At 36.3% G+C, this 13,770-nt stretch overlaps 1 protein-coding gene across 1 annotated transcript in view; it reads left to right on the plus strand.

The window, feature by feature from the left end:
- The window catches only part of Taok1 (TAO kinase 1), a 121,540-nt gene that overhangs the window by 90,546 nt on the left and 17,224 nt on the right, over positions 1 to 13,770 (plus strand). The window contains exons 13-16 of the mRNA XM_087191948.1: positions 2,668 to 2,802; positions 4,284 to 4,520; positions 6,228 to 6,356; positions 11,689 to 11,892. Of these exons, the coding sequence (XP_087048074.1) occupies positions 2,668 to 2,802; positions 4,284 to 4,520; positions 6,228 to 6,356; positions 11,689 to 11,892 (705 nt within the window). The remainder of the gene's footprint in view (positions 1 to 2,667; positions 2,803 to 4,283; positions 4,521 to 6,227; positions 6,357 to 11,688; positions 11,893 to 13,770) is intronic.

Raw genomic sequence — 13,770 nt, forward strand, 5'->3', positions numbered from 1 at the left:
TTCTTGATAGCAGCCATTCTTTCTGAGGTGAGGTGGAATCTCAGCGTTTTCATCTGCATCTCTCAAATGACCAGTGATGTTGAACATGTTTTCATATATTTATTTGCTGTTTTTACTTCTTTGTCAGAAATGTCTGTTCATTTCGGATGCCCATTTATTAATTGGCTCAGGAGGAGGTTTTCTTGAAAGTTTCAGACAGTTGGAATTTTTTCTTTTCTTTCTCTCTCTCTTTCTTTCTTTCTTTCTCTCTCTTTCCTTCCTTCCTTCCTTCCTTCCTTCCTTCCTTCCTTCCTTCCTTCCTTTCTTTCATTCTTGGGATTGAACTTGAGTCCTTGCACTTGCACAGCAGGCGGCGAAACCACTGAGCTAAATCCCCGGCCCCGGAATAGTTTTTAAATGGCTGTATTATTCATAATTTGTTACTTATATTTGGAAAACTAATATTTTTAAAATTCCAAAAATAATGTAGAACCATTTAAAATGTGAGAAAAAAAGAAATACTGTATATTATTTAAAGTTCCTTGGAAAATAAAATGTTAAAAAAAATAGGAAGGAGGGCCAGGGAATTAGCTCAGTGGTTCCGCTGCCTGTCTTGAAAGCTCAAGGTCCTAAGTTCAATCCCCGGTCAGGAAAAAAAAAAAAAAAAAAAGGAAGGATACATATAAAATTGATAGTGGTTATTGTTGGAATAAGAGAAGCAGTTGCGGTAAATGATGATCAAAAGTAGAGAGGCTGAGGCATTAGGATCTCAAATTTGAGCCCAGCCTAGGCCACATAGCACCCTAACAAAACCTTGTCTCTAAATTTGAAAAAAGTAAAAAAGAAATGAGGATATTAGTGAGTGCAGAGGCTCTGAGTTCAATCCTCAGTACTGCCAAAAACAGAAAAGTGGCTTGCATTATCCATTTTTATATCCTAAGAATAAAACTCAGTGTAATTGTGGAAAATTATAAATGTAGGCTTTAGGAAACACTGGTTTTTGTTACCTTATTCTTTGTAATATTGAGTTCAAATTTTAAAATTCTAACAAAAATATTGAAGTCAGATAATTTTCTCTTAGCAATTAGTAGCCATGCTTTCTTTTTAACTTCATAGCTTGCAGTATTATCTGAAAAGTTATTAGGCACAGTAGCTAAAAGGAAACAACCCAAATGTCTGCCAGTAAATGAATGGATAAATTGTGATATGTACATCCAGTGGGATATTATTCAACTATAAAAAGAAATGAACTCCTCACAAGTGCAAGGTCCTGAGTTCGATCCCCGCTACTAGAAAAAAAAGGAATGAACTTCTGACACATGATCCACTATGGATGAATGTCAGAAGCGTGCTAAGTGACATAATTCAGACACAAAAGGACACATATTGTGTAATTCAACTTGAAATATCTAGAGCAAACAAATTAATAGAGATGGAAAGTTATTGAAAGGCTACCATGGACTGAGCAGAGGGCAAATGAAAGTTATTGCTAATGTATAGATTTTCTATTTGGGGTGATGAGACATTTTTGGAAATAATAGTGATGGGCACAGAACATTGAGAATTCAATTACTGGAGCTTAAAGTGACTAAAATGGGAAGTTTTTTATTGTACATATTTTAATACATTAAGAATGATGGGGGCCTGGGATTTAGCTCAGTGGCGTTGTGCCTGCCTCGCAAGCACAAGGGCCTGAGTTTGATCACCGGTACCGGGAAAAACAAAAACAAAAATGAATGATAGTTATGCCCATTGCAGTGATATGTACCTATAATCCAACCTACTTGGGAGACTGAAGCAGGAAGATCACAAGTTTGAGGCCAGCCTGGGCATTTTAGTGAGACCCTGTCTGAAAAAGACATGAGAGGGGCCGGGAATTTAGCCCAGTGGTGCTGCCACTTGCCTCATAAGCACAAGGTCCTGAGTTCAATCCCCAGTACCAAAAAAAAAGAAAAAAACGGGGATGTAGCTCACTTGGAGAACACTTGTCTAGCAGATGCGAGGTTCTAGGTTCAATCCCTGGTTACCCCCCTCCCCAGAAAAAGATGGTTAAGCAATAGTATTATTCAGGGGGAAAATTGCTTTTAATTTTTATGTTCAAAGACAGTGGAATCAGTCATAAAAATATTATTTTTATAATTTGTTGCTATTTATTGACTTCCTCTTTAGTTGATGATCTGAGGTAAATAAGGAAAAACAACAATTTTATCTGTTTGTTTGGTGCTGGGGATCAAACCCAGGTCTTTGAACATGCTGGGCCAGCTTTTTACCACTGAGCAAAATCTGAGCCCATTTCTTTAGTTTTTGCAACCGTTTTTTATTGCTCATTTTGGACAGGTGGCAAAAATATTATAAAAAGTTTTAAGATAGTTTTTCTAAAACCTAAAAGCCTTTGAATCATTAATTTTTATTAATATTATTTAAAATATTGGGTATGTGTCATTCTGTTTATTTTTAAATTATGTCAAAGCTTCCAGTTTTGCACATGATATGTAGGGTATGATGTACATTTCCTTATCCTTAGTCTCTATATTATTTATAAGATAATGGCATTCCTCTGGTTTTTTATCTTTTTAAAATTATGCATGTGATACTTGTTGATCAAATTATCTTTAAACTCTAATTTCCTTGAAGGTTCAAACAAAGTACTTATGCACCTTATATGATGCTGTATTTTTCTTTGCTTAGGAGGAGGAAAATTATAGAGAGGAAGGAGACTGTAGAACAAGAGCATCAGATCCACAATCTCCACCCCAAGTATCTCGTCACAAATCACACTATCGTAATCGAGAACATTTTGCAACTATAAGGACGGCATCGCTGGTATGTGCTTTCCTGGACCTAGGGAGAAATATGTTTTTCATGTGAACCTAGCAGTTTATCTGATTTTTTTTGTATTTGTAATTTATTTTGCAAAATACTTATTCAACATTTAGGTGCCTGTATGAGAAAGATATGCAAAGCACTCTGAGAAATATTAAACTAATAATATATTCAAGACTTGTACACAAATGATTAATAGTTCAGAATATATTCAGTACTTACAAGAGTTACAAGATACTAAGGAGATATTCAGGTAATTTTTTATTAGGAGTGGAAAAATATATTTGAAAGAAATAGTTTGAGCATTTAGAGTTGTTAGGCACAAGGAAAGAGGGAGGAGCAATGGTATTTCCACATAAATGAAGTGGCAATAAGGCAGTATATTGTGTGAGGATAACCAGAAAGAGGGCAGTTTCAGAAATGGCAAGTAATTCTATTTGGTATGTTCTAATTGTTATTCTAACTTTTCAGATGATAATATAGATTTTTTTGTCCCTTACAAACATGCTATAGTAGGACATTTGTAACTGTTCAAGGAGTCAAGTAGGAGCAAAACATAATAAAGGATACTAGGGATAGAAAGAAATTACATTAAGATATCATGAAAAAATAAGTTATTAGAATATATAATAGGATTTTTTAAAAAGATATGCGAGTTATCTGAGTTGCCAAATACATAATGGTATTAAGTGTTCTCAAGTCTTACCCATATTTTTATTTTCTCAAATTAATTAAGGATACTTTTAAATTACAGGTTTAATCAAAAACATGGAATAGATTTAAGTAAAAAATTCAGAGGGTGTCTTAGTTACTTTTCTTGTTACTGGGACAGAATACCCAATACCAATGTGTAAAGGAGGAAAGGTTTATTTTAGCTCACAGTTTGTAGAGGTTTCAGTTTATAGTTTGATGGCTCCAAGGCATGGTGGCATGGCAGAGGAGAAACAGTCTATGGCATGGCAGGCAGAAGTTGCTGACAGAAAATCAATTAACATGAGTACATCTGTTTCCACAGTTTTGTTTTGTTGATTTTTTGGTTTTGGTTTTTTTTGTTTTTTTGATGTTTTGGGGTTTTTTTTCAGTACTGGGTATTGAACTCAGGATCTTGCACTTGTGAGGGTAGGTGTGGTGCTACTGAGCTAAATCCCCAGGCCTTTTGTTTTTTAAGGTTAGGTCTTGTACATTGCTCGCCATGAATTCCTGGACTCAAGTAATGCTCCCATCTGAGCCTCCTAAGTCACTGGGCCTACAGGCATGTGCTGTTGTGCTCATGCTGTTTCCCTTGATCTTCTTGTCTACTCCATATAAATTATATAGCTTGTCTATTTCTTTGAAAGACATCCTGCAAATTTTAATTGGAAACTGCTGTCATTGGATCTCTTACATTAATCACTTATATAGTTAATAGTATAGTGATCTAAATACTTTTGAAAGAAAAATGTTTTGCTTTATTTTCTTTGTCCGTTGTCCATTTTGTCTAGGTTACAAGGCAAATGCAAGAACATGAGCAGGACTCTGAGCTTAGAGAACAGATGTCTGGGTATAAGCGAATGAGGCGGCAACATCAAAAGCAACTGATGACTCTGGAAAATAAGCTAAAGGCTGAAATGGATGAACACCGCCTCAGATTGGACAAAGATCTTGAAACTCAGCGTAACAATTTTGCTGCAGAAATGGAGAAACTTATCAAGAAACATCAGGCTGCTATGGAAAAAGAGGTGGCTGATTCAGTATTATTAATTCGCTTCTTTTAGCTTGTATCTACTTCAGTATAGCATTTTTTGATGTTGGAGTATCAGTTCCTGAGTAAATTGACTGAGGAAAGGAAGAAGCATTTATGTAACTTGTCTAAGGCTTTCTATAAATTGTTGGTAGGTCAGTCACCGAAAATGAGTATTGTTTTTGTGTGTTTTTTCTCTCACTAATTTTGTATGTGCATTTTGCGTATGAAAAAATGATGTTTTGATATTCATTACTAAGTCTGTGAATTAATAGACTTTGGATCATTTTCTGATACTTGATAGCTTTGGATCATTTCCTGATAAGTAATAGACTTTAGATTATTTCCTGATAATTGATAGCTTCCTGATAATTAATATCACACCAAGTAAGTCATTCAAGTGTTCTAGGCTTTTGGTACTCTAGTTTTCTGAGAACTTTGATTAACTATCATTAGGTGATTAGGTCTCAAAGAGACATTTATGATTCTCTGTGTATTTTTTAGAATCCTTAAGTTTATATGGCATTCTTATGTCAGAATAGTTGACAATATATACAGAGAATGTTTGAGATTGGAAATTAAGAGATTCAGAATATAAATAAGTATCTACCTTAGGATATAGATGTATTTTTTAGTATTGTAATTACATGAAACCTTTTCCTGTAATGTTTTTGGTATTCCCATCAGTTTCACTTTATTTTCCTAGTCATATTTGCCAAGTGGAATATTTCTTAGTTAACACAGTATCATCAAAATAAATATGTTCAGTTAGTTTGTATTAAAGATTTATTTATCATAGCTACCTTGTTCTCCCTTCACCCCTCAAAAAAGGAAAAAAAAACAGTTGTAGGAATTTGACAAAAGAAGATACAGTATAAATATTTAATTTGAAATAATTTGATAGAACAATATACAGATATTTGGAATCCTATGAGGTGTTGGGTGGGTTTTTGTTGTTGTTTTTTTTTTTTTTTGGTACCGGGGATTGAACTCAGGTCCTTACGCTTGTAGGGGAGGCGGCAGAACCACTGAGCTAAATCCCTGGCCCCTGGGTGGTATTTTTAATAGCTTGAGAAGAGATAGATACTAACAAACTGTATATAGAAAGCTATTCATGAAACAGGTTATGCAATATAATTAAGAATTTGTTGAAAAAGACAAAAACTTGTTGAAATATATATATGCTGGAAATAAATAGGATGTGTTTGCAGCCAAACGATTACTTAGATAATTATCTCTGGATACGAAAGTCATGTGAAATTTTTCATCTTTTTTCCTTCCATATTTCCTATGTTCTAAATATGTATTACATATATAATTTTAAAACAGTATGATACATTTATTTAATAGTTTCATATTATTATATAAAGATCGAGGATTAATTGGAAGGTAAATGTATTTCATTTAATATATAAGATAATCTTGGTAAAAAGATCATAGTTTAATTTTACTAGAAGATAAATATGTATTTGTTTTGGGTTTTTTGGGGAAGAAATTTATATTCCTGTTAAATGAAAAGAGGTGAAAATATTTTGGCCCAGTAAGAGATCAAATGATGCCAAGAAACAGTGTTACTAATTAGGTTAGGTATTTTGTTTCATGATAATTCTACTGATTTGTTCTTAAATATCCTTAGTATGTATTTCAAACCTGTTTTGAATATATCTACTTAACTAATCTGATTCATTTTAAAAATTTTATATAGGCTAAAGTGATGGCCAATGAGGAGAAAAAATTTCAGCAACATATTCAGGCCCAACAGAAGAAAGAACTGAATAGCTTTCTGGAGTCCCAAAAAAGAGAGTACAAACTTCGAAAAGAGCAGCTTAAGGAGGTACTTACTTTATAAAAATTTCATGCTCTCTGCTTATTAATTATATTCAGTGGTCCTTGCTGGGTGTGGTGGTGCATACTTGTAATCCCAGTACTTGGGAGGCTGAAGTAGGAGGATTGCTGTGAATTCAAGGCCAGCCTGAATTACATAACAAGACCCTGTCTCCAATAGATAGATAGATAGATAGAAAGAAAAAATTGTATTCAATAGTTCTTAACTCAAGTAACCATTAGGATGAAACTTTCTTTTGTTGGTTGTGGCCACTTAATTTATATCAGCTTACATGAAAACATGGATTATGATCAGTTACCCTTAAGTGACTCTTCTAGTTAATAGATCTAAAAAGAACCATTTCATGAGAATATACATTATTTCATTTATAATAGCTAATTAGAAATAAAATATTAGAAATAAAAATATTTGAGCTGTGTAAAAAACCACATATTTCTTACTTTAAAAGTAAGCCAGGGCCGCGGATTTAGCTCAGTGGTTCTGCCACCTGCCTCGCAAGCAGAAGGTCCCAAGTTAGATCCCTGGTACCAAAAAATTAAAAAAAAAAAAAAAGTAAGCCAGGCCAGGTGTGATGGCACATGCCTATAATAACGGCATTGAGGAGGCTGAGGCAGGAGGATTGCGAGTCTAAGGCCAAAATGAGCCACATAGCAAGTTTGAAACTGGCCTGAACTACATAGCGAGATCCTGTCTCAAGAAAAAAAAGTAGATAACACAGTGAGATCATGTCTCAGACAACAAAAATATAAATCATACCTTCTTACTTTTGGTTCAGAAGATTACAGTAATTTGTTATTTTGCCAATTTTAGCATAGAGTAAGACACATTTTTTTAAATAAGTGTCTTAGTCACTTTCTCATTGCTAAAACAAAATATCTGACACTTGCAACTTAAAGGAAGGGAGGTTTATTTGGGCTTACAGTTTCTCTGGGTTCTATCCCATGGTTTGAGGGTTCCAAGACAAAAGAGCATGGCAGAGGGGTATAGTGAAGGAAAACCATTTATGTTGTGGTGATCAGAAGGCAGAGAGAAGGAAGAAGGTTGGGAAGGAAGATAAACCCTACCAGGTCACTGCCCAGTGATCCACCTCTAACCAGGCCTCACCTTCTAATAGCACACTTGGTTACTGAATTCATTTGTGAATGAATCCACTGATGAATATAATGCCCCCCAAAATCTAATCACATTCTAAAAGCCTGCCGCTGAGCAAATGAGTTTGGAGGACATTCTAGATCTAAACCATAATAGGAAAATATGCTATTTTTGTATGGCTACATGATGTCATATTTATTTGCCCTCTATGTCTACTTTATGAACTTCTTTTAAAAGTAGATGTAGTCTTGGGCTCAGGGGTTCCGCCACCTACCTCCCAAGCAGAAGGTCCTGAGTTTGATCCCTGGTACCGAAAAAAAAAGGTAGATGTAGTCTTAACTTTGAAAAAAGCCTTAATTATTCCAAGAACTTTTTCTTTTTCCTGTAGTACTGAGGTTGAAGCTAAGGCCCTCATATTAAGCTACTTTTTGTTTTTATTTTTTGAGGCAAGGTCTTAGTCACTAAGTTGCCCAGGCTGGGTCAAACTTGCTCTACTCCCTGGGCCGGGGATTTAGCTCAGTGGTTCTGCCACCTGCCTTCCAAGCAAAAGGTCCCCAGTTCGATCCCCAGTATCAAAAAACAAATAAACTTGCCCTACTCCCTACCTCAATCTCCCAGAGGGCTGAAATTATAGGTGTATATCACCACACCCAGCTCTAAGACAGTTTTTCTGGTGTCTTTGTTTGTTTTTTTTTTTTTGGTATGGGGATTGAACTTGGGACCTTGTGCTTGCGAGGCAGGCAGTGGAACCACTGAGCTAAATTCCCGGCCCTCTAAGACAATTTTTGAAATTAAGTAATTCAGGATAATAGCCAATGTAGAAAAATGAGATATCTTAATTTATCCCCCCCTTATAGACTGACTGAAAATTTTTTTTTCCCATTAAGTTTATTGGTACATTTTAGGTATAAAATACAGTTACATTCATCATTGGGAGTTTGTACCTGTACATGATGTATCTTGGTTCTTATTTTTTCCCCTTTCCCCTGCTCTCCCTTCCTCCCCACCACCCTTCCCTGTTTGCAAAGACTTTGTTTCCATTTTTTTCATTTTCTCATATTTTTCTTTTCCCTTCTTTCCTTTCCCCTACCCCTCCCACTTCCCCTACTCCTTTAGACCTTTTCTTCCTATTACACCATATCATTTATACATTGTTTTAATTACAATATCAAAATTTAGAGGTCATTACCACAGATTTTACAGAATTTAAAAGTTTATAGAGAGCATATTACAAAAATCTGTTTTGAAATAAATTTGACAACTTCTAAGTTATAAGATACCTTCTAGGATACCTTGGAAGACAAATTAATGAAACTGACTCTGAGGGAAATATAAAATTGGAATACCACCTATTAAAGAAAGTATATTCCTAGCTTGAAAACCTACCTATATAACAACAATAGGCTCTTATACATTTTAACTGATGAATTATATCAAACATTTGACTGAAATTTTTAATTCATGTAATTAAATTGGTAAATAAATTGATCTTGATAAAATAAGAGTAATCTTTGTGACATTGAGTGTGTGTGTGTGTGTGTGTGTGTGTGTGCATGCACATGTGTGTGTATAGGATTTCTTTTTTTTTTGGTACTGGGGATCGAGGACTGGGGATTTAGCTCAATGGTTCTGCTGCCTGCCCTGCAAGCGCAAGGTCCCGAGTTCAATCCCCAGTACCAAAAAAAAAACCAAAGCAGGTACTGGGGATCGAACTCGAGACCTTGTTGTTACGAGGCAGATGGCTGAACCACTGAGCCAAATTCCCAGCCCTGTGTTTAGGAATTTATATGTCTTGTTGTCTACATATTGGTGACACAGAGATTTGCCATATACCCTACCAAGTAAGCTTCAGTGGTAATAATTTTCCAATTGTAGAGTGACCCTGAAATTCTATTGCTGTTATGCAAAATCCAGCTCTTTAAAAAAAGAAACTAAGAGGGCCGGGGATTTAGCTTAGTGGTTTCGTCTCCTGCTGCGCAGGTGCAAGGACCCGAGTTCAATTCCTGGTACCAAAAAAAAAAAAAAGAAACTAAGAATCCAAACTCTAAACTGGAACATTGAATCTGAAAAGACTGTAAATAGGAGGGCTGGGTATGTAACTCAGTAGTAGATCCCTTGCCTAGCATGTCCAAAGCCCTGGGTTCAATCCCCAGTAAGCCCCCCCCCCCACCAAAAGGATTGTAAACAGGGTTCCCAGCTATACATAAATAATTAACATACAGCAAAATGTAGCTGTATGTTTCTGTTTTCTGAAAAATTAGACCTTATAGGCTAATTGTTTTAATTATATTCTTGGATATAATTTGTAGTCAACCTAAGAAATTAATTTTCTCTTGGAAGATCTTTTTATGTTTATTTATGTTCATTTAAAGCAATGATTCTCAGTGTAGAGGAAGGGACATAGCAAGAGTCTTGGTGGGAAATCTCTGGCAGAAGATTTTGAAAAAGATAATCAGGTGATTCTTTATGTATGTGCCTATTATCTCTTCCCACAGTGTGCATACAGATATATACTATGAAGTACTAATTTATATGCTTATTTTTATGTATTTGGATATTTCATAAACTAAAACTGAAGAATTAATCTCTCTTGAATAACAAGAGAAATAAGATAAGGTGTAGTAGTCTGAAGAATTTTTTTTGTACTTGGGAAATACAGCTGATTTATATGTGGTGCAATGGTGATGCTCTGTAGTTTGAAAATATACCTTATTAGTTAGCATACTACAGTTTGACTAATTGAATATATTGTCACTTTTTCATCTTGCTCAGTATGAATGGATTTTCATTGAAACCATTTGTGAGATGATATTTAAAATGAAGAAAAGCATTGGGTTTTTTATTTTTTGTTTTGGTACCGGGGATTGAACTTGGGTCCTTGCGCTTGCGGGGAAGTTGTCGGAACCACTGAGCTAAATCTCCAGCCCAGTAAAGCATTGTTTTTGATTTGTTCAGTGGTTATTTATGCTGAAAATTAAATACCATTTATAAAGTTGGTTTCTATTCTCCCCTGGTTTTGATTTCCCATTTATTTATTTATTTATTTTTTGGTACCAGGGATTGAACTCTGGACCTTGCTCTTGCAAGGCAGGCAGCAGAACCACTGAGCTAAATCCCTGGCCCTCCCATTTAATTTACAGTTCTTTAACATTGAATTCATCCATAATTTTGCCAAAAGCTTATCATCAAGAATGTTAAAATTCCTGGGGATTTAGCTCAGTGGTTCCACCGCCTGCCTCGCAAGCGCAAGGTCCCAAGTTTGATCCCCAGTACCAAAAAAATGAAAGAAAGAATGTGAAAATCTAAGAATTGAGATGACGCTAAATTGTATATTAGCCTTAATTTTAACTCACAAATAATTTTTACTGGAAAACACTGCCTCCTGTTTCTTCTTGGAAAAGTTTTAAGGGAGGATGTGTTTTCTTTAGTACCCAGTCATTGTATGCTTTGAAGCTAGGAACCTGAAATATAGCTGTGCAAAATTAAAAGATATGCATGTTTTCTGACAGATGTATATGTCACTTTTCCCCATACTACTTGATGAGTGACTCGATAAAGAGGAAAGTTGGGAATAATGTGGCATATCCCTGTAATCCCAACACTGGGAGGCTGAGGCAGGATTGCACATTCGAGTCCAGCCTGGGTAACTTAACAAGACCCTGTCTCAAAATAAAATATGAACAAAGGGGCTGGCAGTACAGCTCAGTGCAAAGGTCCTGAGTTCAATTCCCTGTGCAGGGAAAAAAGAAAAGAAAATATTACCTATTTTCTCCAAATTGTAAACCTGCTTAAAGCCAGGCATGGTGGCACACACCTGTAATCCAAGTACTCAGGAGGCTGAGGCAAGAGAATAACCACAAGTTTAAGGCCAGCCTGAGCTACATAGTCAATTCAAGCTCAGCCTGAACTGCACAGTGAGACACTGTCTCGAAAAAACAAAACAAAACAAAACAAAAACCTGCTTGAGCATTAGAGCGAAAAACACATCTACTTTTTTTTTTTTGAAACCTCACTATGTAGTTCAAGCTGGCCTTGAACTTAACTGTGTAGCTCAGGCTGGCCTCAAATTTGCAGTGATCCTCCTGCCTCAGCCTCCCATGTGCTGGGATTCCAAGCGTGCGCCACCACCCCCGACTAAAACACATCTAAATTTACCGTTATACCAAATGATACATTTATTTAGTTAATTTTTATGTATTTTGATCTGAGATGTGTTTTATGTTGCCAGGAACTGAATGAAAACCAGAGCACCCCTAAAAAAGAAAAGCAAGAATGGCTTTCAAAGCAGAAAGAGAATATACAGCATTTCCAAGCGGAGGAAGAAGCTAACCTTCTTCGGCGTCAGAGACAATACCTAGAGCTGGAATGCCGTCGCTTCAAGAGAAGAATGTTGCTTGGGCGCCATAACTTGGAGCAAGACCTTGTCAGGGAGGTATGTTTAAATGATGTGAAATTTACCAACAGAATCTTTCCTGAATATATGCCAGTCACTTCCCAGTCTCGGGGATCTTGTACCATATTTCCCTTTGTCTGAGTCACTTTTCCTGAAATATTCACAAGACTTGCTTTCTCCCTTCTTTATGTCTATACTCACATGTCACCTCTCCAGAGATACCTTCCTGACTGCCAGATCTCTCTCTTTCTCCTTCCTTCCCTCCCAGAAAAGAGAATTTGTTGTCCTCACTAGAATTGAAGTTAAGGGCAAGGGATTTAGCTTAGCAGCACCACGCCTGCCTCAAAAGCTACAAAGTCCTGAGTTTGATCCCTGGTACTGAAAAAAAAAAAGAGAATTGAAATTGTATGAAGCCAGACTCTGTTCAGGGGTTTTGTTTTGTTTTGTTTTTCCCTGGTACTGAGGATTGAACCCAGGGTCTTTGCACTGAGCTACATCCTCACAGAGCTACATAGAGGCTCCTGGTAAGTTGCCTATGATGGTCTGGAACATGTGCTCCAACTGCCTCAGTCTCCCAGAGCGCTAGGATTACAGGTATATGCCACCATACCCAATTGTTCACTTCTTTATATTGCCAGTGCATTTGACACATAGGGGGCATTCAACAAAAAATTAATAATAAAAGAAATACCAAATTTTAATATGACAAAATCAGTTGGGCAAACTTTGCCTCTTTGATCTGAAATGAGTGTTATGAGATATATGTTGCCATTTAACACATTTCATAATGATGCTAATTATTAATTGAGCAAATGTTGTAAAAACTCCTTGTCCCAATGAAAATAGTTGTTATTAAGATGATATTTCAGTCTGCCTTGGTGGCACACACTTTTATAATCCCAGCATTCTGGGAGCTGAGGCAGGAGAATCAAGTTTGTGCCCAATTTGGGCAACTCCAGGACTTAGCAAGACCCTGTCTCAAAGTGGGGAAGGGGTTGTGGCTCCACGTAAAGGCCCTAGATTACCCTCTCTTCCCAAGAAAGACAGTACCTGTGAATTTAGATAAATTTATTTACAATAGCTGGTTATAAGCTTCAAATACAGAATAAGTTGGCAAATTCACAAATAATGAAAAAATTTTAAATTAGATTAGATAAGAAAAACTGAAACAATTGATAATATCCAGTCTGTCTTAGTTACTTTTCTCATTGCTGAGACAAAATACCCAACACCCAAAATTAAAGAAGGGAAAATTTATTTCAGCTCATAGTTTATATCGGTTTTTGTCCATAGTCATCTGGCTCTAAGGCCAGGCTGCATGGCAAAGGAGAAACAGTTCATGTTATGGCAGGCAGGAGGCAGCAGAACAGCAGCAGCCAGCCTGCCTTCTCTCTGCCCCTTAATAGTCCATCCAGGCTACAACCTCTTGATTGGTACCACCTATACCCAAGGTGAGGCCATTATCTATCTACACCCTTAATCCCAGTATCACACCCTTAATTCACATTCACATACCCTAATCCAACCACTGACTAACAGACAGTATTGGTAACAGTATACATTGATACGGCCCTTTTGGAGCACAATTTAACAGTAGCTTTTACATATGCTTTTATGTATCAAATCTACTTCTGGAGTTCTGTCCTGCAAAAACAATAACATGGCCGGAGATTTAGCTCAGTGGTGCCGCTGCCTGCTTCGCAAGTGCAAGGTCCAGAGTTCAAACCTTGGTACCAAAAAAATAAATAAAAATAATAAAAACATGATTATATTATGTAGCATACAAAGATATTTACTGAAACTGTAAAAGCAAAAAATGGAAACAGCTTAAGTGTTGATCACATGGAGGGGTTTAAAATGTGGTATCACAGGGCCAGGGATTTAGCTCAGTGGTTCCACTGCCTGCCTCACAAGTGC

Source organism: Heterocephalus glaber, unplaced genomic scaffold, assembly GCF_053883595.1.
Source record: "Heterocephalus glaber isolate CG9 unplaced genomic scaffold, H.glaber_assembly_v1.0 deba00001564, whole genome shotgun sequence".
Taxonomy (NCBI): Eukaryota; Metazoa; Chordata; class Mammalia; order Rodentia; family Bathyergidae; genus Heterocephalus; species Heterocephalus glaber.